Source organism: Hoplias malabaricus, chromosome 1 (genome assembly GCF_029633855.1).
Source record: "Hoplias malabaricus isolate fHopMal1 chromosome 1, fHopMal1.hap1, whole genome shotgun sequence".
NCBI classification, from domain to species: Eukaryota; Metazoa; Chordata; class Actinopteri; order Characiformes; family Erythrinidae; genus Hoplias; species Hoplias malabaricus.
The window spans coordinates 69,389,698-69,411,969 of NC_089800.1; the positions used below are offsets into that span (position 1 = coordinate 69,389,698).

Here is a 22,272-nt window from a genome sequence, read left to right on the forward strand (position 1 = left end):
ATGTACGTATGGGAGGAATGTGTGGTTGTTGGATGTTTTTTTTTTTTGTATGTGAATTTCACTGTCTGTAACCACTCATCCAGTTCATGGTCTTTGTGGGTCCCACAACTTCACGACTCTGGAACTGTGTGACCTCCATGCCATTAACTGTGAGCTACTGTAATCAAAACCAGACTCCTTGTATGTGTGAGCATACATGGCCAATAAAGCTTGATTATGATTCTGATCAATCGCAACTAATTGTGAGATTAATTGGTAATTTTTTAAATTGAACAACAGCCGTAATTACAATTATATTAATGTTATACACAGTTAGAAATCAAATAACCTTAGGGGGCAGCCCTGATTTAAGAATCTCTAGCAGTTCCTTGGGAGTTTGTGTCATGATAATTAATGTTTTCTTTAATACGGTAGGAGTTACGTGTGGTGTGTGTGTGTGTGTTTGTGTGTTGTTGCACACATACCATTAGGGAAAACCTACAAAACTAATAAATGTACTAATAATAATACATCATAATGCTTTTCTGATACTCAAAGCACTATACTCATGCCTCTTTCAATATGTCATCAAGTAGTCCTAAGCATAATTACTGCTTTACGGGTTTAATTATAGAGATTTATCATTGTGCTGTGGGGCTCTTGACCACACTGTACCTTTTAGACCTCATCCTCCTAATGCTCTTTTAATTGACTTGCGTTCTTGCTGTGTCACTGCAGATCAGATCCTGCCTCCAGAGTTCAGACAGCTCAGTTTAGAAAGTCTGTGATTGATTTTTTTTTCAGACCTTGCACTGCTGCCAGAGTGGATTTGTCTCTCAACATTGTCAGAGGATTGTATTTCTTTTCACTTCCTAAAGGATCTGGAGTGTCTGGGTTGTAAACGACATCCAGTTCATTTATCCTGTCAAAAAAGGGAAAGATTGGAGTGGGGTAGTGTGGGTAGGGCTTAATGGAGAGGGTTAGGTTGTGAGTGGGGTTTAATGGAGAGGGGTAGGGTCTGAGTGGGTTTTAATGGAGAGGGTTAGGGTGTGAGTGGGGTTTAATGGAGAGGGTTAGGGTGTGTGTGGGGTTTAATGGAGAGGGTTAGGGTGTGTGTGGGGTTTTAATGGAGAGGGTTAGGGTGTGTGTGGGGTTTTAATGGAGAGGGTTAGGGTGTGAGTGGGGTTTAATGGAGAGGGTTAGGGTGTGCGTGGGGTTTAATGGAGAGGGTTAGGGTGTGCGTGGGGTTTAATGGAGAGGGTTAGGGTGTGTGTGGGGTTTTAATGGAGAGGGTTAGGGTGTGCGTGGGGTTTAATGGAGAGGGTTAGGGTGTGTGTGGGGTTTTAATGGAGAGGGTTAGGGTGTGCGTGGGGTTTAATGGAGAGGGTTAGGGTGTGTGTGGGGTTTTAATGGAGAGGGTTAGGGTGTGAGTGGGGTTTAATGGAGAGGGTTAGGGTGTGCGTGGGGTTTAATGGAGAGGGTTAGGGTGTGTGTGGGGTTTTAATGGAGAGGGTTAGGGTGTGCGTGGGGTTTAATGGAGAGGGTTAGGGTGTGCGTGGGGTTTTAATGGAGAGGGTTAGGGTGTGTGGGGGGTTTTAATGGAGAGGGTTAGGGTGTGAGTGGGGTTTAAATGTGTGGTGTAGTTCAAGGAGAGAGGTAGGGTGCAATTGTGATGGAATAGAGCAGGATACACTGTCAAATCCATTCAGGGTGAAACAGCGTTGCACAGTGACATTGGTCTGGAATAGAGTGGGGCCCGGTGAATGAAGTAGGGTAAAGAGAGAACAGAGTGGGGTAGGGTAGGGTACATTATATACCCCTGCACCCCTCTTTGTGAATTAGCGAGTAGCAGCCCACCAACCCCCCCCCCCCCCCTATATCTCTCTGGGATTGAAGGATAAGAGATAGAGGGATTAGGATAGAAAAGAGTGAGTTGGGTGGTGATCGGGGTGGAATGTTGTGGGTAAAGTAAGGTTATGCCAGGATATTTTGAGGTACAGTGAAATTTGGGTGGATTGTACTAAGGCATAGAATGACTGGAATGGAATAGATCTGGCTAGTGTGTGTTTGGGGTAGAATTGAAAGAGGTCTAGGCAGAGTAGTATGATGAATGATGGAATGGATTTGAATGGGGTTGTATACTTGGATCAGGTTTTGCTCAGGTGCTCAGATGATACCTGTCAGAAGGGAAAGTAGACCCTGCACCATAGTTTGGTTTAATCAATCTCCATCTCTTGCTCTCACCCCCCCACCTTTTATTATTTTTATTTTTTTTTAACTTTCTTCTTTCTTTCCCACTCTGTTGCTGGGCCAGCATATGCATGATTACTTACTGAGATGAATGAAAGGCTGGAGTGAGCGAGGAAAGGAATAGTTATCTGTAACTCAAGCCCAGAAGTTGGAGTCATGTGACAGGTAGAGATGACATTAGACAAAGCCCTTCTGTCCCCCAGCCTGTGGCTGTTTTCTTGAGTATCCACTTACTCGTCCTTCCAACATCCCACTGCACTGCAGCCGCAGCATATACAACACCTTCAGCAGCAGATGTGTTCTATACCTCTCACATTTCTCATACTGCAGATATAAGTCTTATTTTTCTAATGATCCTTAAAGAAATTCAATACCAAATAATAAATTCCCTGCCTCTAACACATTTCAATGTGTAAAACGATCTCTGAAAAAAAAGCAGCGGAAAACTCAAAAGCCCTTAAAGTAAATGTAGTTAGTGATGATGAGTAAACTCCCAAAAAAGGTTATTTTGAACGCCAGGGAGTTGTTCGTATCAACTGTTGACCAAAGATTCATAGCACTTAAACTCTTGGAGTCAACTCAGTCTCGGTTTGTAAGCGCCTCCTGCAGTTTTTAAAATGTTAATATTAGATTAATGCAAAATGTATTTGAACAAGAATGTGGCCATATTCCTTCAGTTTTTTTATTATTATTTTTTAACATAACTTTTAAGCTAATGTTTATGAAAGTAACTCAAGTAACTCAAAGTAACTCAAATAAATCATACCTTTCAAACATTAAAACACATTACTAAACATAGGGAATTTTATTTTTTAATAGACTAAAACTACACTAAAATTTATGTAGTTTTTGTCAACTAAATCTAACAATTATTAAATTACATAAATGAGAATAAACCTAATACACATCTGATCAACTGCCAAAATGAGCACAGTTCTATATCCCCAAAACCTCTCAAAACCCAGATATAAATTTTTCATGCACAATAACATTCAAAAGCATAAAAAAATGAAGACCGGTTCTTTCTTATGCTGCATGGAAATGTCTATATATCCAGATAGGTAGATCTCATTTGATCCAATTGTAAGAACAGGGTTTGTGTCAAGAAAGAAAGAGGCTGTGGTGAATCACTTTCAAGGAAAGCATTGCAGTAATGAATTTATGGTTTACTATTTTACATTTAGATATACTTACATTTATTGAACAGAATGTAGACTATGAGTTGTCCTCATTCTAGTGGGAGGTGATTGGTTAGGTGTACGACAATGGGACGTATTCCCAATAATTATCCATCTATCCATTATCTGTAACCGCTTATCCAATTTAGGGTCGCGGGGGGTCCAGAGCCTACCTGGAATCATCGGGCACAAGGCGGGAATACACCCTGGAGGGGACGCCAGTCCTTCACAGGGCATTCCCAATAATTATGTGATACTGATTTTGAACATGGAGTGAATTAGGGCTGTGCCATAACGTAATAATAATAATAAACATCATAATTTTTAAAACGATGTATAAAAAATCTATATTGTGCTAAAAGTGATATTCTGACTTGTTTACATAATGACATCATGCAGTTACCCATAATATGGCCTACGTTCTTTACATGAGTGGTTTAAACACAGTGAAGTACGGTGGAAAGTGGCTCTGAAGCGAAGGAAGTTGCTTCAAAAAAGGGGAGTGACTTGTGTCATGTGGAGGTGGTTTGGTTACAAATTAACTGATGTACTTTGTACAATAAACCATGGTATTGTGTAAAATATATTTTTTTATATAATTAATAGTGGCATAATAATTATTTTGTTGCAGTAGTGTGTTTTTGAAATTAATTAAAGTTTTTTTCAGTGTTTTTTTTTTTTCATTTTGCCAATATAATATTATTATCGCCAAAATACCCTGAAATATTGTGTTATTATTTTATGGCAATATCGCCCACTGCTAGAGTGGGCGACAGTTGACACGTGAGATTACATTTTGCCATATAACACAATGTTTTAGATGGCCAGGGGATTTATTTTAAAAAATGATCTAGGCTTTTGTGCAGTTTTTTCAGCTTAAACGTTTTTAGTATTTTTACGCTAAGATGATAATGAAATGGTATGTGTTTGGTGCCATTGGTATAGTGCATCATAAAACTTATTCCTAAACTTACAGTAGGCTAAAATTACATAGGTGCATTTAATGATTTCATGAACCATATGAGCTTAAGGTCACCATGCCCAGAGCCATGTTTTGGCTAGAGGGGTATAAAGTACCCCTAGGCTTTATAGATTGGGCAGTGGAGCATTGGAACTGTTTTCCCTTCCGTGATGGAGCCCCACTCAGTATCTCTGGGATGAGCTTGAGTGGTGTCTGTGATCCAGAGCTAAATGTCCAGCATCAGTACCTCATCACATTAATGTTTACGTGGCTGAATGCAATCATTCCCAGTAGAGGCTGTTATTGCAGCACAGGGACACAAACTCCCCATTAATATCCTTGATCTCTGAAGATCTCTGAAGAAACAGTGGGCTAGTCTGAATTGTACAGACAGTGCTACAATTTCCTTTGCAGGCTTATGGAATGTTGGCCAAAAGAAATCCTGGAAATACTTTTCACACCGTACCAGCTTTGGGTTTTTCCCCCCTTTTCAGAAGCTTTTTTCACACTGTGTCAGCTACAACACAATTTACACATTTGCAGCACATGCAATACTGTTCACGCTACACCCACATCCAATTTCATACACTCCTCTGTCTTTTCAATCGGAGCCAGTGATGAGCTACTCTGCTCATTACACCTGTCAGGCAGTTTACGCTGGAAATCAAACTCTGTGAGGCTCAGCTGTGTGGGTCTCTAGGTGTGTAAGGTGAGAGAGATAATTAAGGTGAAGACAATTATGTAACACCCAGCACTCGTCATCTTCTCCTGGTACTGTAGGGGAGGCTCTAGAATGTTCTCTTCCATTCACTTGCTTTTGAGAATGATTTAAAGAGTCTTCTGAAGTGAGAAGTTTTAAAGTATAAAATAGACGACTCTGACAATATTGTTCTCACAGCAAAACAAAATCCTCCGTTTGTTTTCATTCAGAAGCTCTACATCTTTTAAGGCGGAATTGTGTGTTTGAGTATGAAACAGGACTGTAGCATGTACGTGACTATAGGTTAACATTTCTGTACGTTGTTGTACATGGTTTGAATTACCACAGAAACTCATTTGTAAATCAAGCTGTTTAGGTTTTTATCAGTTTCTGTCTGTCCACCTTAAGTAATCTGTATCAGCAAAAACAAGTCAATATTGTCACATTCTCTGTCACATTCAAGTTATTTTGAAAAGAGCAAGTGAACAGCAGCTATTTGGGCTTGGTTTAAGGCAGAACTGGTTGGACTTTTATCCACCTTCCACTCCAAATTCAGGAGTGTGAATAACGCTAAGTAAAATAAAAATGCAGCCAGAGAGCATGCTGGAAGCTCTCCAGAAACCCCCACACGTTGTGCTCCCACAGTATTAAGCACCTGGGGTATAAATAGAGTAAAATCCTCAAAACATTTCATGCTTTTCTTTGTTCTGGGGTCTCTCCACCGTCCAAACACCTTAGAGATTCAGTCATCCAACAACACACAGAGGATGGGGGGCATATTCTTTACATTTCATGTCAAATCTTGTCTTACTGGAATTCTGTGAAGCTGCTTTGTGACAACATCAGTTGTGAAAAGCGCTATATAAATAAATTTGATTTGATTTGATTTGATTCTAGTCTTCTCCCTCCAAGTTAACTATAGAACTGCCAATGAGTAAATTGGAAAGAACACTGGAGGAAAAGAAACAAAACTTTGCACACAACTGTATATCTGATTTGGATTTTTTGCTATTGTATAAACAAGCTCCCTGGAGTTGAGTGGAATATTTAGCTGCAGTGTTAGTGCTGCCTCTTCAGTGTTTTTGACCTCATTCTGGGAGAATCTGAGAAAACCTCACATGACAGATTGGTGTGGTGGCATGAAGATTTTTCCCCTGCGTTCTATAAAGTGGTGTCGGCTATGGAACATTCCCCAGAGGCTTTTACTTCAGGCCTGTCAATAGCATCTGGCCTCTGCTATTGATCCCCCAACAGCAGCAGCAGGATTCCGAGCCCTGGGCCTGGAGACAGAAGGCTGCAGTGTGGCCAACTGCTCAGTTTGATAAAGCCATGTTTGCAGAGGCTGATCTAGACTCCATTCACACAGGAGTTATAGACATGGTCCTATTTACAAGGCTGAATGATCTGATTTTTATTGTAGTCAAAAGAATTTGTTTGAGAAAAGTTTTGCTCACAAAGAGTTGTTTTTCAGCTCAAAGGGAATAAATATATAATCCTGTCTGCTGAGGTAAAAACTGTGAGTATTTGACTACATTTAGCCACATAAAACAGATGCAAAGTTGTTTGATGTCTAGTTCTGGATTCCAAAGTTATTGGACTGAGCTTCGTCATTTCATAAAAGAGAATGACTGCTTCAAAATACAATTCTAGATGGTCTCCAGCTAAAACTTGTCATTCTGCATGGTCTTACGCCCATTTTCAGTAGCTCCAAAGCATCCACAATTTGGAAAGATAAAGGCCTGTGTCTGCAGTCGATGCACGGTAGCTAAAATATATTTAAGGAAAAATAAAACAAAAGAATAACATGTTAGTTGACACATAATCAATAGCATGTTTTGTTTAAATTGCATTTCAAACAAGTGCCTAGTATTTTCTCTATTGTGTTATATGGGGAGGGTCATGGGGTTCTCTCAGGACACATGACTGCTGTCAACGCAATTCTGATAGAGCTCAACACACTTGAAGGAGAACATTAACTGCTAAGTCTGTTAAATGGGACATCTATGATGGTGGGAAAATGCAGTTCTAAGCTCTGTGTCTTTTGAAGTGGAACGGTATGTTGGAGGGAAAATAACTACTGTTGTTTGTACGTGGCTGAAGTTTTCTGTACGTTTTCATTCACTGTTTGAATTACGGGGCGACATGATGGCGCAGCAGGTAGTGTCGCAGTCACACAGCTCCATGGACGAGGAGGTTGTGGGTTTGATTCCCGCTCCGGGTGACTGTCTGTGAGGAGTTGGTGTGTTCTCCCTGTGTCTGCGTGCGTTTCCTCCGGGTGCTCCAGTTTCCTCCCACAGTCCAAAAGCACACGTTGGTAGGTGGATTTGTGACTCAAAAGTGTCCGTGAGTGTGTGTGTTGCCCTGTGAAGGACTGTCACCCCCTCCAGGGTGTGTTCCCGCCTTGCGCCCAATGATTCCAGGTAGGCTCTGGACCCACTGCGACCCTGAACTGGATAAGCGCTTACAAATAATGAATGAATGTTTGAATTGCCACAGAGACTCATTTGTAAAAATGAGTTGTTTAGTTTTATAGCACTTTCAGTAATGCAGTTAGCCGTCTCCTGAGTTTGGAGCCATTTCATCCTTGAGTGATACAAAACGGCAGAAATAGGTCAATATCACCCCCCCTATGGAGAAGGAATAAAGCAATCCTCTTTTTGGTTCATGCTTGTCAATGTTTAGAGTTCTGTCCATTGTCTAAAAATCTGCAGATGCCTCTGCCATGAGCAGAGAAAGACACTGGGGCTTCGTAAACACGTTAGACCGGTTTTAAGCATGCAGGCAGACTGCAGAGCTAGCAAATTTTGAGGAAATATCTGAATTTTATAAAAATGTTTTTGATTACAATTGTGAACTTTGACTTTAAATCAGCTAATAGATAATTGTGTTTGCTTTTTGAGAGTTTATAATTTTTAGCATTTCAGAACTGCTTCAATAGATTATTATTATTATTTTTAAATAATTACATTATATGGATGAAATCTAGGAGCTACAGTAATTTATAGAATATGTGCCTGAGTGTTGGCAGCCAATGGGCAAGTCTCTCTCCCTCTTTTGCTCTCTCTCTCTTTTTTGTTTTTCTTTTTTTTTCCTCTCCTGCGTTAGACAACTTCACTGGTGACATTATGATAAGATTCAAACATTGTGCTGTAACTCTGAGTTCCTGTCATTAGCCCCTGCTTCTACTGTGGTCAAACAAAGGCCCTGGCTGACCAAAAACAGCTAAAGGGCACTGGCTGACCTATCACATCTGTAAATAAGCTCCATCTGAATGGACCTTGCAGAAAAGTAAACTGATCTTGGAGATAATGCTTCTTGTATGTGCTTCTTGTCCAGGTTACGTCCCTAGAATTTTCCAGAATACTTGTGTTTCTGTGTACTGACGTTTGTGCCTATAACACTACTTGTAGACTGTTGGTCTACAATAATATGATGTTATTGCCTTGGCTGAACTTTATCCATGTGCTTGTGAGCTTATATCTATGATAAATAAGCCTCTGTTTTACATAATTCTTCACAAATGTTGCATGGGTTAGCATGAAATGAAACATTACTTTTATTCTGCATTCAGAAGTTAAAAGTCTTATATTGCTTGAAAAAAGAGATTAGGCCAGCAGGGATTCAATTCTAATCTGAGTTAAAGTTTCAAGCTGTACTCTCAAGCTAGCTTATCAGCATACAAGTGACATATACACAATACTTGCTGGGCTATACTGGTTTCCAAGTTCCCGAGCCTTTTACCATAGTGCGTGATGGAAGCCTGGCTTACAAACAACCAAAATAAATCGGCCTGGCTAACTACCAACCAGAATAGATCGGTCTAGTTGACAAACACCTACAGTAGATCAACCTTGCTAACACACAACCAGAGTAGATCAGTCTGGCTAACAAACAATCTAAATATATCGTCCTGTCTAAGAAATAACAGATCAGAAAAATAAAGATCAGTCTGACAGCGAAGGGAAAAAAAAATTATGTAAGTAAGCAACTTGAATAGATCAGCCTGGCTAATTAGCTAACTAGCAATCAGAATAACTAAACAGAATTAGCTAAATGTCCATCAAAACAGCCTAGCTAACAAGTCTTTAAAATGTAATTCTGTTTGAGTATTATCATTTTTAATTATACAAGAAAATCCACAGTGCATACTTAGAACCAAAAGGTGTCACGGTGGCATACTACAACAGGTAGTGTTGCTGACACAAAGTTCCTGGGTCCTGGGGTTGTGGATTCAAGCCCAGCTCTAGGTAACTCTCTGTGAGGAGCTTGGTGTGTTCTCCCCACCTTGCACCTAGTGATTCCAGATAGGCTTGGGACTCACCACGACCCTGAACTTGATAAGCGGTTAAAGACAGTGAATGAATGAATAATTAGAACCAGTCGATTTTTAATTATGGTAATGATGTACATGAAAATTCAGCCGGAAATGAGGGAGGGAGGAGCTTTTTGCATCTGGAAAATTTTGTCTCTTTAAATGGTTTTATTTACCAACATAAAATGCATTATTTTAGTGCAGTAATTATTATTTTATGATCTACACTCTGCAGTATGCTGTGTGGAGGAATATATTTGAATTTCAGCCTTTGAAAAATTGGCAGAAAGCATTGCACCTGAAACTTTGAATAATGTGCACTGTCATAGCAACATTGCTTCATCTCCTGTTAGTAAGAAACATTGTAGTATGATAATATTTTGTGTACTATAGTGCCAAATTCAAAGTATTAAGTACATAATGTATACTGTATGTTATTAGCATAGTAAACAATTGGGATGCAGACAGAAACTGAGACTTGTTATGTGACTCTTTTGTTTTGAGTCTGTCTAAGTGAGAAAACATTAGGTAAAATGAGCCTTTCTGGTTCTGCTCCACTTCTGACGTCACATGTATGGACTGAGCCTTTCCAGTCACAGCACTGGACATGTGTTTTATGTGAGACAAGACAAGATAATGTTAAATCCTGTTAAACAGGCACAACCTGAGTGGAGGAATAAGAGGACCAAACAAAAATCTCAGACAAGAAATGAGAGAAAATGATCAAAAGTGAAGGAAGAAAACTCAGCAAAAACACTTACAATAAAAGCAGAAAAAGAAGAGAAATAAGCTAAATCGGCTAAAACAAGAACTTGTGTGCCATGTCATTCTTATTTAAAATAATTGGTTCTTCTGAAAAGGGATGTTTAGACAAGGGGAGAGCACAAATTCTGAAGAAAGTCATACTGCCTGGTCTTTGGATATTTATCTTCTCTTATCTGGCTTAACACCAGCCTTGCCCTTTTACGGTTGTGGATACCAGATAAACAGTAAAAGAACCGTCTGTTATAGTGTAGTTATATTACATTTGTCTCTAGTCCTGCCCTCTGACCCTTTGAAATCTTTTTGACTGGATGCTGCCAGCGGTCGTTAAGATTTACCAGGTTAATTATACAAAAGCTCCCTCATTTAACATAATAAGATTCTTAATTAAAGTTTAGTTTGAGTCCAAAATCATTGCAGCTCCCAGAAGACTGCACGTCCCAGATTTGTTGGATTTATTAATTTTCCTGATGATTACACAAGCCCTGTTTATTGCCACACTCATCGCCAAAAAAATAGTTGCACCCAGAAGGAAGTGTTGGTCTGAAGATAAAGATTACCAGGAACAATAAATTATTATAAATTTGGATTGATATGGGCAAGTGTTATTGTACTAAACAGCTGAATGTCCCTCAGCTAACGCAACCTGACAGACACACCCATTGCTGACACAGTTGTCCACACATAGCTTGTATAGTCTCCATTGAAAAGCACTGACAGGTATAAGGGGATACTCTGAAGCAGTTTCATATGAGTTTAAGGCCTCCATGCCCAGTGCCAAATATTGTACAAAGCCACCTGGCACAGGACTTTAAAGCAGGGGGCTGCCCTCTAATGTCATGGAGCAACACTGAATACATCTGGAAAGAGTTTAGGTGTCTGTAATTCCAAAATCCAATATATATCTGGCAGAATTCAGTCCTCTGAGCAATGTTGCATTGTACTGTAGAGCAGTAAATTAACTCTTAGAATTAAAAGGGCTACAAAATATTCTTTGTGCGATGCCACTGAACAACCATTTAATAAGTTTAAAGGGGTAAAATGCCTTAAGATCGAGCGATGGCTTTTTAATCCTTTAAAAGGTTCTTTACACTCACACCATTCTTAAACAAACATGGTCCTTTATGGAACCAAAAGTGGTTCTTCTGTGGCATCGCTCAAGGAACATTTTGTAGCACCTTTAATTTTAAGAGTGTGTGTTCTCTGGAGTGATACAGCTTCAGTACATCCAATATCTTTAGGACTGAGCATGTGATTTATGTTCTTGTGACTGGATGCCATTAAATCCTCACAGCAAAGTTAAAAAATCTAGTGCTAAGCTTTCCCTGAAGTGGAGATGCTACTGCAGCACATATTATGTATTTTTAATGGAATTATGGAATGTAATTGTGCCTTATTGTGTTATAATTGTAGATTTTAAATTTGTGTTGATTTCATATGCTCCATTTCATCTCAAGTTTCCAACTCTCCTTCTGTAGAATGTAATGTAATTTTAGGGGACAAAACTGGACTTGGACTGTTATACACTTTTAAATGTATATTTACATTTGTAACTTTAGTGACCAATAATGTATCTGTATAGTAACTTTGTTTTCTGAGAGTGTACCCACTGATGCCCTTAATTTCAGAGGACATTTTGCACAAGAACTTTTGACCACAGTACAGAACAGTGAGTAGGGAATGAAACCAAACAGTGACCAAACGTTCCCTCACTGGAATCTTTCCATTTGCTGCATGGAAGAATGTCCACAGCTGTGCTCTGGATTGTGTGTATGTTGTTGATTGTGTGTGTGGGGTTGGTGGTGTGTTTTTATATATTTGTAAGGACTAGGTGTCCTTGCAAGCATAGGAGTATCTCACATTTGGGTGGTCCTCACAACTTGTAGTTCTTTGTTGTTGTTTTTTATTTTTTATTTTTTTTATTTTTTACAAAAACTGATACTTTAATGTGAAATACTTAATGTGAAATGATTTACATTTGGCTACTGTGGTTAAGGTTAGATTTAGGCTAGGTATAGTGTTAATTAGCTACAGTAATCATTAATTCAATATAGGTCCTCACAAGTATAGCAGAACCAGTGTGTGTGTGTGTGTGTGTGTGTGTGTTGTAAAACTAGCCCTCACCCATACACTGTGTTTTGCTGAGCAGCACCTGTTCAACAGCCATGCAAGACAAACATGGACGAGTGGTCAGGGATTCTCAGCTGCTGTCAGAACATCCCATAACCTGTCTATAAAAGCGTGTTTAGAATTAAATTCCATATAAACAGTTGGAATAAATGTTCACTATAATATATGTTGCAAATTAATATTAAAGGTTACACTAGTTCTGTGTTCATTTATCCACCTTTTGTTACAACTTGAACTTGATCATGGTTGTGGTGGGCCAAAGCTTACTCAGAACCTTTGGGAGGAAGACAGGGCACTGGCCCATCACTATGATCCATCACACACTCACCCAGTCACTTACACACACAAATTCATACAGCCAGTCAGGGCATGGTGAGAGGGGTGCAGCTCATTCTACTGTTCAATGATCTTCTATGGAGGTTATACAAAGAGGATAGCTGATTTATATGTTATGCATACACAGTTAAATAGTAACAAGTCACTGCCCTTCCATCTCTCCTTCCCTTTGTGCTGTAAAAAGCCATAGGAGCAAAAATCTAATATCTTACCTAGTGCTGTAGTTATCTTCTGGTGATTGAATGAATGAATGTTCACCTTAAACAATGCATTGTCTGTAACCCTTATTCAGTTCAGGGTCGCGGTGGGTCCGGAGCCTACCCGGAAACACTGGGTGCAAGGCGGGAACACACCCTGGAGTCTGGAGCCAGTCCTCCACAGGGTGACACGTACACACTCACACATTAACTCACACCTATGGACACTTTTGAATCGCCAATCCACCTACCAACATGTGCTTTTGGACCGTGGGAGGAAACCGGAGCACCCGGAGGAAACCCATGCAGACACGGCGAGAACACACCAAACTCCTCATAGACAGTCACCTGGAGTGGGACTTGAACATACAGCCTCCAGAACCCTGGAGATGTGTGACTGCGACACTACCTGCTGCGCCACCGTGCTTCCCTTAAGGTGGAACTTATTTCTTTTTTAAAGAAAGTAAGGCAGATCTTTACAGGTGCTGCCCAACATAACTTAATATCTGGAAGGTCTCCCTTAAGCTGCATAAATAATAGAACCCAAAAGCTAATATTGCTTCTTCTAATGACTGGTAAACAGAAAGTGCTAGACACTTTTGCTCTCTGATTGGCTAAACAGTGGACAGCATTCTGATTGGTAAATGAGTGGGTAGTGTGATGGTTGTCTAGTCAGTTCAGGCATCAAAACTGTACAAATCTGTGCTTGTAATCCCGGTTTGAGCTGAGGTTTATTTGCAGAATTGTAGCTGATGGAAACATGACTCAATTAATTTTTTTTCCAGATATTTCTTTAATGTGCATAATATGTGAATGTTTTGGAGGAAAACACAGCTAGAGACACATAGAGAACCCAAACCTGCTAATGCTACACCGCTTAGCCTATGACCTAGTCATCTAAAAGCTATGTGTCGTGGGAAGGATTCACCTGTAAAAGATCCCAGGTGCATAAGGGCAACTCGCTACATGTCACTGTATGCACGCAAACTCATACACACACACACACACAGGTCTACACCTGTGCAGTTACATAACCATTACTCACGCAGGTGTTTCCTTTAACCTGTAATTGCGGTGAGCAGTTATCTCATTGTCTTGCATTTGCTGATGCAGGGAAAATGTGTACATTGTAATTAAGATTAATGTGTTTACATCATGATTATAGGTTTACATTTCACCACTAGGGTTGGGATATATCCAAACATATACACACATTCAGCAGTGGTGTTCAGTCCTCTTTAAAGGCAGTATTTAGAATACATTAAACTTTTAGGAAAATACTTTTAGAGTACTGACCCAAAATGAATATATATACAAATATATACACTATTTTATTTAGTATGTGTAAATGTTATACACATATCAACTATAACATTAAGACCACATCCTTGTATCTACACACACTGTGTAGAACTTAGGAGCACTTTGTAGTTCTACAAGTACATGGTACAAAACCTGCTGTACATGGGTTTTTAGCCCAGATTCACCCTGTTCTTCAGTGACCAGGACCAACAAAGAGCAGTTGTGATCTTGGTGAAGGATTATTCTCAGCACTGCAGTGACCCTGATGTGGTGGGTTGTGTTTATGTGTGTTCTGGTACATGTGGATTAGACACAGCAGTGCTGCTGGAGTTTTTTAACACCATATCCACTCACTTATTGTCCACTATGTTAGACACAGCTACCTCGTTAGCCCACATTGTAAAAAATGTAAAATCAGAGACATTAGCTCATCTGTCACTGCACATTTTGTGTTGGTCGCCCTCTAGTCAGTGGACACAGGATGCCGCTCACAAGACTCAGTTGGCTGGATATTTTTTGGTTTGTGGACTATTCTCAGTCCAGCAGTGACATTGGGGTCTGATCTACTTGTGAAGTAAGTAAAGTAAAATTTAAAAGCAACCAAAGAAAACAGTTAGCCAAGAATACAATTAAGAACAAACAAAGATTGTTTGTTTGACAAAAAAATTATTGCTTGCTATTTTCAAAAGCCAACCAATATAGGTGAGTTTTCAGTTTACACTTAAATGGCAGTAGAGAGGGAGCACAACGGATGTCAATAGGGAGGTTGTTTGAGAATGATTGGTCACCTTTAGCTTTTTCTTAGCCCATGGAACCTTCAAGAAAAGCTGGTCAGCATATTGAAAGGTTCTTGACAGAGTATATAACAGAAACAATTCAAAACTTTAAACTGAATTCTGAGTTAAATGGAGGCCAATATAAAGAGCCTAGTATTGGTGTAATGTGATCATACATTTTGAACCAGTGAGTAGACCATCTGCAGCATTTTGTATCAACTGTAAACATGCTAATGAAGACTGGCTGGCTAACAGTGAGTTACAGTAATCTAACTGAGATGAAATAAATGCATGACCTTTTCAAGGTCACTTGGTGACAAGAATGACTTTATCTTGCAGATGTTTTTATATGAAAGAAGCTGGTTTTGATTATGGATCAGGTCCTCATCAAAAATCACTCCTAAATTTTTTACTTGAGGTTTGACGTAGCATACAAATACCAACACAACACAGTAACACATCACCACCACGTCAATGTCACTGCAGCACTTAATATGACCTACCGCTCACATTGTACATACTCTGTGCTGGTACTGTGGGGGTCTTGACCATTCAAGAACAGCATGAAAGTGAGGAAAGAGAGCCTGCTGGGCAACAAATGGGCTATAGTCTGTAATTACAGAACTACAAAGTGCTACAATATGGTCAGTGGATTTGAGAGAATGTTCAGTGAATGTAGGAACAAGCAGGTGATCATAATGTTATGGCTGATCTGTGCATATAGTATAGTACAGTACAGTGTTTCTCAACCCTGGTTCTGGAGGCACCCTGCCTTGCATGTTTTGAGAGAGAGAGAGAGAGAGAGAGAGAGAGAGAGAGAGAGAGAGAGAGAGAGAGAGAGAGAGAGAGAGAGAGAATCATAAATTAACAGAGAGACAGATAAAAGTATGAGTAAAAGAAATGGAGAGAATTAGTTTGTGGCAGGTTAAACTGTGTGTCCATGTGTTTGTGTAAGCAGAGAAGACGCGTGTCGATCATTTATTAATGGCTCTGTGTTTTGAGCGCACTTCCTGAGACTTGTATTCTCTTTCACACCAGAAATACACACACACACTGCAACCACATGCCAGGGATCTGGGGTGGTCAGTTTGTTTTTCTGAGAACACCAGCCACTCTTTAGTTTCACAAATATTTTTAATTTCGGTGTATTTCCTTTTCTCAGTAAGGGTTCCATGACAATGCCACACCCTTTCAGACCCTTACTGCTGAGTGGTCTTCTCACAGTAGATCAAACACAAACACCTGGGGTTTTATACTGATCTGAAGAAAAGAGAAGTTTGATTTTCTTCTGTTTCTCAAAACGGAAAGGTTTTAATGATGTTAATCTGTTGGGAGCAGTTTTGGGTATCACCAGGTCTTGCATTTATTCTTTAACTTCAGTTTTGGAAAATCATTTACCTCCCACTTGTTTTCCTTAGACTTTCTTAAACCTTCTTTAATCACGTGGATTATTGTCCATCTAATCTCCTCAGAAATATCAACTTAAAACAAACAAGATTTTCCCTTCAGATTATCATTTTAATTCAATTTAAGCTCTTGCTCATTTTAAATATAAATTTCTCCTAATGCAGCCATTCCTGTCTGTGTCAGATTTCCTCCTCCTCATGCACACAGGAGTGTAGTCAACTGCACTGGAATGTTTTAAACAATGTACATTGTCTCTTATGACAATGTTTCTCTTTACAGAATGTTAATTATTTTTTCTAAAAATCCCTACATACAGTGTATACACGCACAGAGCGTTCATGAAAAGGGTGAAGGTCAGGGCTGTTGTCTTACACTGTGAGATTAGAGATTCTGTGGTAATGCTTACGCTATCTTACCATTCACCCTCACACACACACCTCTACCTGAGCTTACAAACACATCTTACCTACGTATAACAGCCTCAAATTACACACACACACACACACACACACACACAAGTAAGAGTAAACCTCCATTACGTCAGTATCTTCCCCCTCTATCCTGAGGCCTTGTAAATTTTGTTTACTACAGCATGGTAAACAAATTGCACTAGATTCTTAACAGAAATTCATTGTAGATATAAAGTCATTAAAATGTATAATATAAAATGTAAATACAATTGTTTGATTCCATTTGATTTGTTTGTATTTAATAGCAGTTTTTATAGGTCAGTCCATCTGCAGTCTAAAATCTATGTCGAAGTTATGTGATTTCACTTATTCATTAGTGGATTTACTATTAACAGATTTTTTATGCTTTTAGATGCAACAATTTTGCACACAATTTTTTTATGGGTGGGGGTGTGACAGTCTCTGGCTACGCAAATGTAAACAGGTGTGAGATATGGATATATTTATCTCATACACAGCTCAACCCCCTGTGCTGGAGAGTGACTTTCAGCATTTAAAATCACAGAAGCCCACCGCTTCTTCACATCATAGGAGGAAAGAACTGTGTTTTGTTTCATAGTACGGAAGAACAGACTTATATTTTGTTAGCCATATTAGCATTTTCATCATAGGATCTATTAGAAAATTGTTAGAACGTTAGACTCCAATGCATTTCTTGTGACAGAACCTGTGAGTTATTCATGAACAGACAGTATACAATCTATAAAATTTTAGTGTATAAGAGACTAAAAGCACATATAATTTGTCCCATTTTTTTTCTCTGATGTTTATAGGCCAAATAAAAAAAAAGGCACATAATCTGTGCTCTGACTGCATTACAAATTACATTTTTTTTAGTATAGTGGAGACTGTATGTCCAAAATATTTCTCTGTTTTGGTTTAAGATTAATAAAGTGTTTCTCCTTGTCTGAAAATGGGAGATGATAAATGATGTTTTCACATCACAGTGAAAGAGGATTTCAAATGTCTCCCAACACCTTATAAGCGACTCCTGAAAACAAACCCATACCATTATCCCTCTTCCACCAATTTTTACACTTGGCACTGTGCTTTCAGAAAGGTAACATGTAAATTTACATGGTGTACAACTTCATGGCTGAGCTGCTGTGGTTCTTTAATGCTTCACGTTTCCAATAATACCACTCACATGTGATCGTTGTCTTTCTAGAAGAGAAAAAGATTTAAAGGCAATCTTGTTGCAACAGTGGCCTCCAACTACATTACCACACTGTTAGCCCTTTAGATTGACCCATTCTATGTTTCTAACCATTTTGCCATGCCGGCTGCATGGCTAAATGCTTAATTTTATACACCTGTGGCAATTAAACTGCATTTAGCCCTTAAAATGAATGAGGTCTGTCACAATACTTTTGTCTATATGTTGTGTTTGCCTATTGGAAAAATGAATAGCAGTTTAAAAGGTTTTGGCCACTATTTTGTCTTAGAATTTAGCACACTCTATCACAGTGGAAATTAGCAGCAAATTTTGAAAACACCATGCTTTTTTCCATATAGTAATGGCTTTTGGGTTTCTTTAGATTGGTGACTAAAACATCACCCCCTCCAGAGCGATCTGTTTTCTCCAGACATGTGTGTTCTCAGTGCAACATCCTGTCTGGCCTCAGGAGACTAACTCTCTTGAGAGTTCAATGTCAATGTGAGACCTAACATTGACCGGTGGATTTAGGTTCTGTGAAATGGTTCTGTGGTAATGTGGGTTAGAAGGCCAGGCCCCCACAGTCCCAGCCCCCAACTATCACACAGTTCATCTGTGTGGTTCAGACAGCAGACAGCTGTCATGCTCTGTGAGCTCTGTTTCTTTCTAAATCGCAATCATCCATATAATCCCTCAATTTCACCTCCAAATCCTCACATTTAGCTCACGAGACCACACACACACACACACACACACACAAACACTGATCAGTGAAACAACTGAGGAAAATAGAATGTGAGATTTAGAAAAAATATAGTGAATGCACTGAATGAATTCAGTAGAATTAATTTCATCTCAATACAGTTTTTTTTGTGGATAGTGTGTTGTAATTTATGACATGATGTTTCTGGCAAACATATCTGTTGAAGTGCATATAGTTGTCAGTTATTGCACTGGGAGATATGATTTCCCTCTTTATGAAATGAATATGAATGTGTGCGTGTGTTGCCCTGTGAAGAACTGTAGCCCCCTCTAGGGTGTGTTCCTGCCTTGTGCCCAGTGATCCCAGGTAGGCTCATCCCGGGTAGGATCCACCATTACCATGAACTGGATAAGCAGTTACAGACAATGAATGAATGAATACGATGCTCTATGACTCCAGAGGATACAGTTCAACAGCTCCAGTTTGGAAGGTTTTAATCATAAGCTCATATGCATTTGCACAAAAGTGTCCTGTTTTATTTCATGCTTTTATTATACCTAGTGTACATGCATTTACCATCTTGATCAACAAAAATGCATCTTGAAGTAGCTAAAATCACAAATTATAATGGAGGCTTATTTTGCCAGGCTGATTTTACTCTTGTTGAGTGACTGCAGCTTAAAGGAACACTAGGTAGTACTTTTTGCTGGACCGCCTAGTGGGCCGGCCTAGAAGAGGCATTTTTGCTTACTCACTGACTCCTAATGTTGAAATGTGCATGTGTGAGTAGGAGCTGTTAGTTCAGCCATATTTCACATTCCAGTTTGTGAACTAAATTTGGAACCATTCGGCGTGTTTCCGCCTACAGAAAATTTTGTTCCCAGCTGGAACAGTAGAACTTTCAGCGTGAACTGTGACTGAATAAAAAGAAAAAAAGACAGGAACACGCTCTGTTTTTGTGTGTTTCTGGAGCTGTGTTTGGCGTGACACCATGCGTCTCAGCGTTGGTTAGTTCAGAAGCTCAGCAGGACGGCTCAGAACTCTGCAACACTTACACATGTATTATATCTAACAGACAGAGGAGGACTGCTGAATTTGTCTTATTGCATGTGTGTACTGTGTTTATAAAACTCCATATAGCTGTGCACAGCCACATGAAAATTTCACACACTTTAACCTGTTACATTGAATAAATAAGTAATTCTAATTCTTAAAATCGACAAAATGTGCTTGGTCTTCATTGTTCTTTGGTGGTAGATCGTCTAGTATTTATTTTTAAATAAAATGAACAAGAAAAACACTGATGCTGGTATTATATTTTATGAACAAAACTTTGTGCTTTTTTTCATTTCTGCATTTATTAGTCTTGCCCTCCATATTTACTCTACAACACAGTCACATAATAAAAACCACATGTAAACAAAGACATTGATGTGAAGCACCAAAGCTTCTCCAGACCTTTCAATGACAAGGGTATGTATTTTGGGCTTTCCTATTTTTGAAATGCCAGGAACACCTATGTGACAATGGCTATATGACTAATGGCGGTCCAGCAAATCTAGGCTTGCCTAGTTTCTCTTTGTTACATTTAAATTACAGTTTCAAAATCATGGGAATGCTTCACCCATAATGGGGAGAACCTAGCCTCTGTTGTTGCTACTCTGGGCTCAAAACTGCAGAAACTGCACTATGTAACTATTGAAGGAGTGTAGGAAACAAATCCCTCTTCCTTTTTCTACTCCCCTTTCATTTCATGACAGTGCTGTAAAAGTGAATTACACTTTGCCACTCTGGGGGGAGCCCAGGAGAAAAATACCAAATCTTACCTAGTGTTCTTTCAAGAGTGTTCTGGAATTTGCAGGCTGTTGAGATAGATACAGATATTATATCCTTGTGCTCTCACCAGGCCTTCTGTACCTGCTCTGTCAGCATGGGGGAGCATTATGCGGATAAACTGGAAGGTCACATCTCACATGTTACCCCAATACAGCCTGATACCATCTGCTTTATACACACCAAGCATCGTACCACAGAGCAGTTGATCACCTCTTCAAACCCACAATCCAGTGAAAAATGCACAGTCAATTAGCCAAGACATGCTGAGGTCCAGAGTTGGTCCATTTAATTTTCCACTGGAGCTGACAAGAAATGAATGTTTATGTACCATAGTAAGTGTTGTGGTTACTGCATTCCTAAATCAGCAAACTTGCAAAAACAAATTATGTAGTATTGAATAATTACTGGGCGGCATGGTGGCGCAGCAGGTAGTGTCGCAGTCACACAGCTCCAGGGACCTGGAGGTTGTGGGTTTGATTCCTGTCTGTGAGGAGAGTGACTGTCTGTGAGGAGTTGGTGTGTTCTCCTTGTGTCTGCGTGGGTTTCCTCCAGGTGCTCCAGTTTCCTCCCACAGTCCAAAAACCACACGTTGGTAGGTGGATTGGCGACTCAAAAGTGTCCGTAGGTGTGATTGTGTGTGTGTTGCCCTGTGAAGGACTGGCGCCCCCTCCAGGGTGTATTCCCGCCTTGCGCCCAATGATTCCAGGTAGGCTCTGGACACACCGCGACCCTGAACTGGATAAGCGGTTACAGATAATGAATGAATGAATAATTACTAGTAGACTAGCTTATATGGATTTGAACATTTAAAACATTGATCATTTTGTTGACCTATGTGCTCTATGTTGATTAATACACGAATTGGACTCTATGTGCTCTGCGTTTGAGGTAACACTTTTTAACATCAAACAGACCTATGTTCTTTTTGTCTAGGAGAACATGAAATGACTTATTTGCACTATGATAAGATTGTGTATATATGAGCTCTTAAGTTAACAATAATACCAAATGGACCTATATGCTCTATGCTAATGGAAACACTGAATAGGCCCATGTTCCCTGGGTTTCCCACAGAGCATTAAATGCACCTGTGAGCTTTGAAACAATAAATAATCCTACAGGTTCACTGTTCATTGGAGCCCTGATTGGACCCGTGTTGTGTGTGTTTAAGACAAGGATTCCCAAACTTTTATTGTAGAGTTATTTCCCTTTTGGTGAAAATAATATATAAAATAATGTTTGAGCCTCTTCTCAACTCACACACACAGAGCTAAAAGTGTTCAAACATGCCTGATTCATTTTCCTCGCTGTGCCACCCTCTCTGCCATAGCTTCGATCCCCAATTTGAGAACCACTGGTTTAGGAGAAGATTAAATGGATCCTGAGCAATCTACGGTCACTGGAACAGTAATTGAAGTTATGTCCTCTGTTGTATGTGTTTGTGGAATTGAATGGACCTTGTGTTCTTTCTCTGTTTTTACAGGAGCGATTTGAATCTCTGTTTCGGATCTATGATGACCAGACATCGTTTCAGATGTTTAAGAGTTTCCGGAGAGTCCGGATTAGCTTCAGTACGCCAGAGGCTGCAGCACGTGCTCGCATCGAGCTCCATGAGTCAGAGTTTAATGGCTCCAAACTCAAACTCTATTTCGCACAGGTGAGGGAGTGTGTATATCTACAGAAGAAAATGACATAATTAACCAAGCATCATATCTATCATTTGTAGCATCATAGTAAACATATTATTTTATTATATAATAATAATTTATTATATTTACAGTTTTTTTTTTATATTTATAACTACAGCATGATAGGAA

At 39.5% G+C, this 22,272-nt stretch overlaps 1 protein-coding gene across 2 annotated transcripts in view; it reads left to right on the plus strand.

Annotated features, from left to right (window-relative positions):
• The window catches only part of rcan3 (regulator of calcineurin 3), a 53,806-nt gene that overhangs the window by 23,152 nt on the left and 8,382 nt on the right, over positions 1–22,272 (plus strand). For both annotated transcript variants that reach the window (XM_066672101.1, XM_066672111.1), the window contains one exon: positions 21,939–22,112. In XM_066672101.1, coding sequence (XP_066528198.1) covers positions 21,939–22,112 — 174 coding nt within the window. The remainder of the gene's footprint in view (positions 1–21,938; positions 22,113–22,272) is intronic.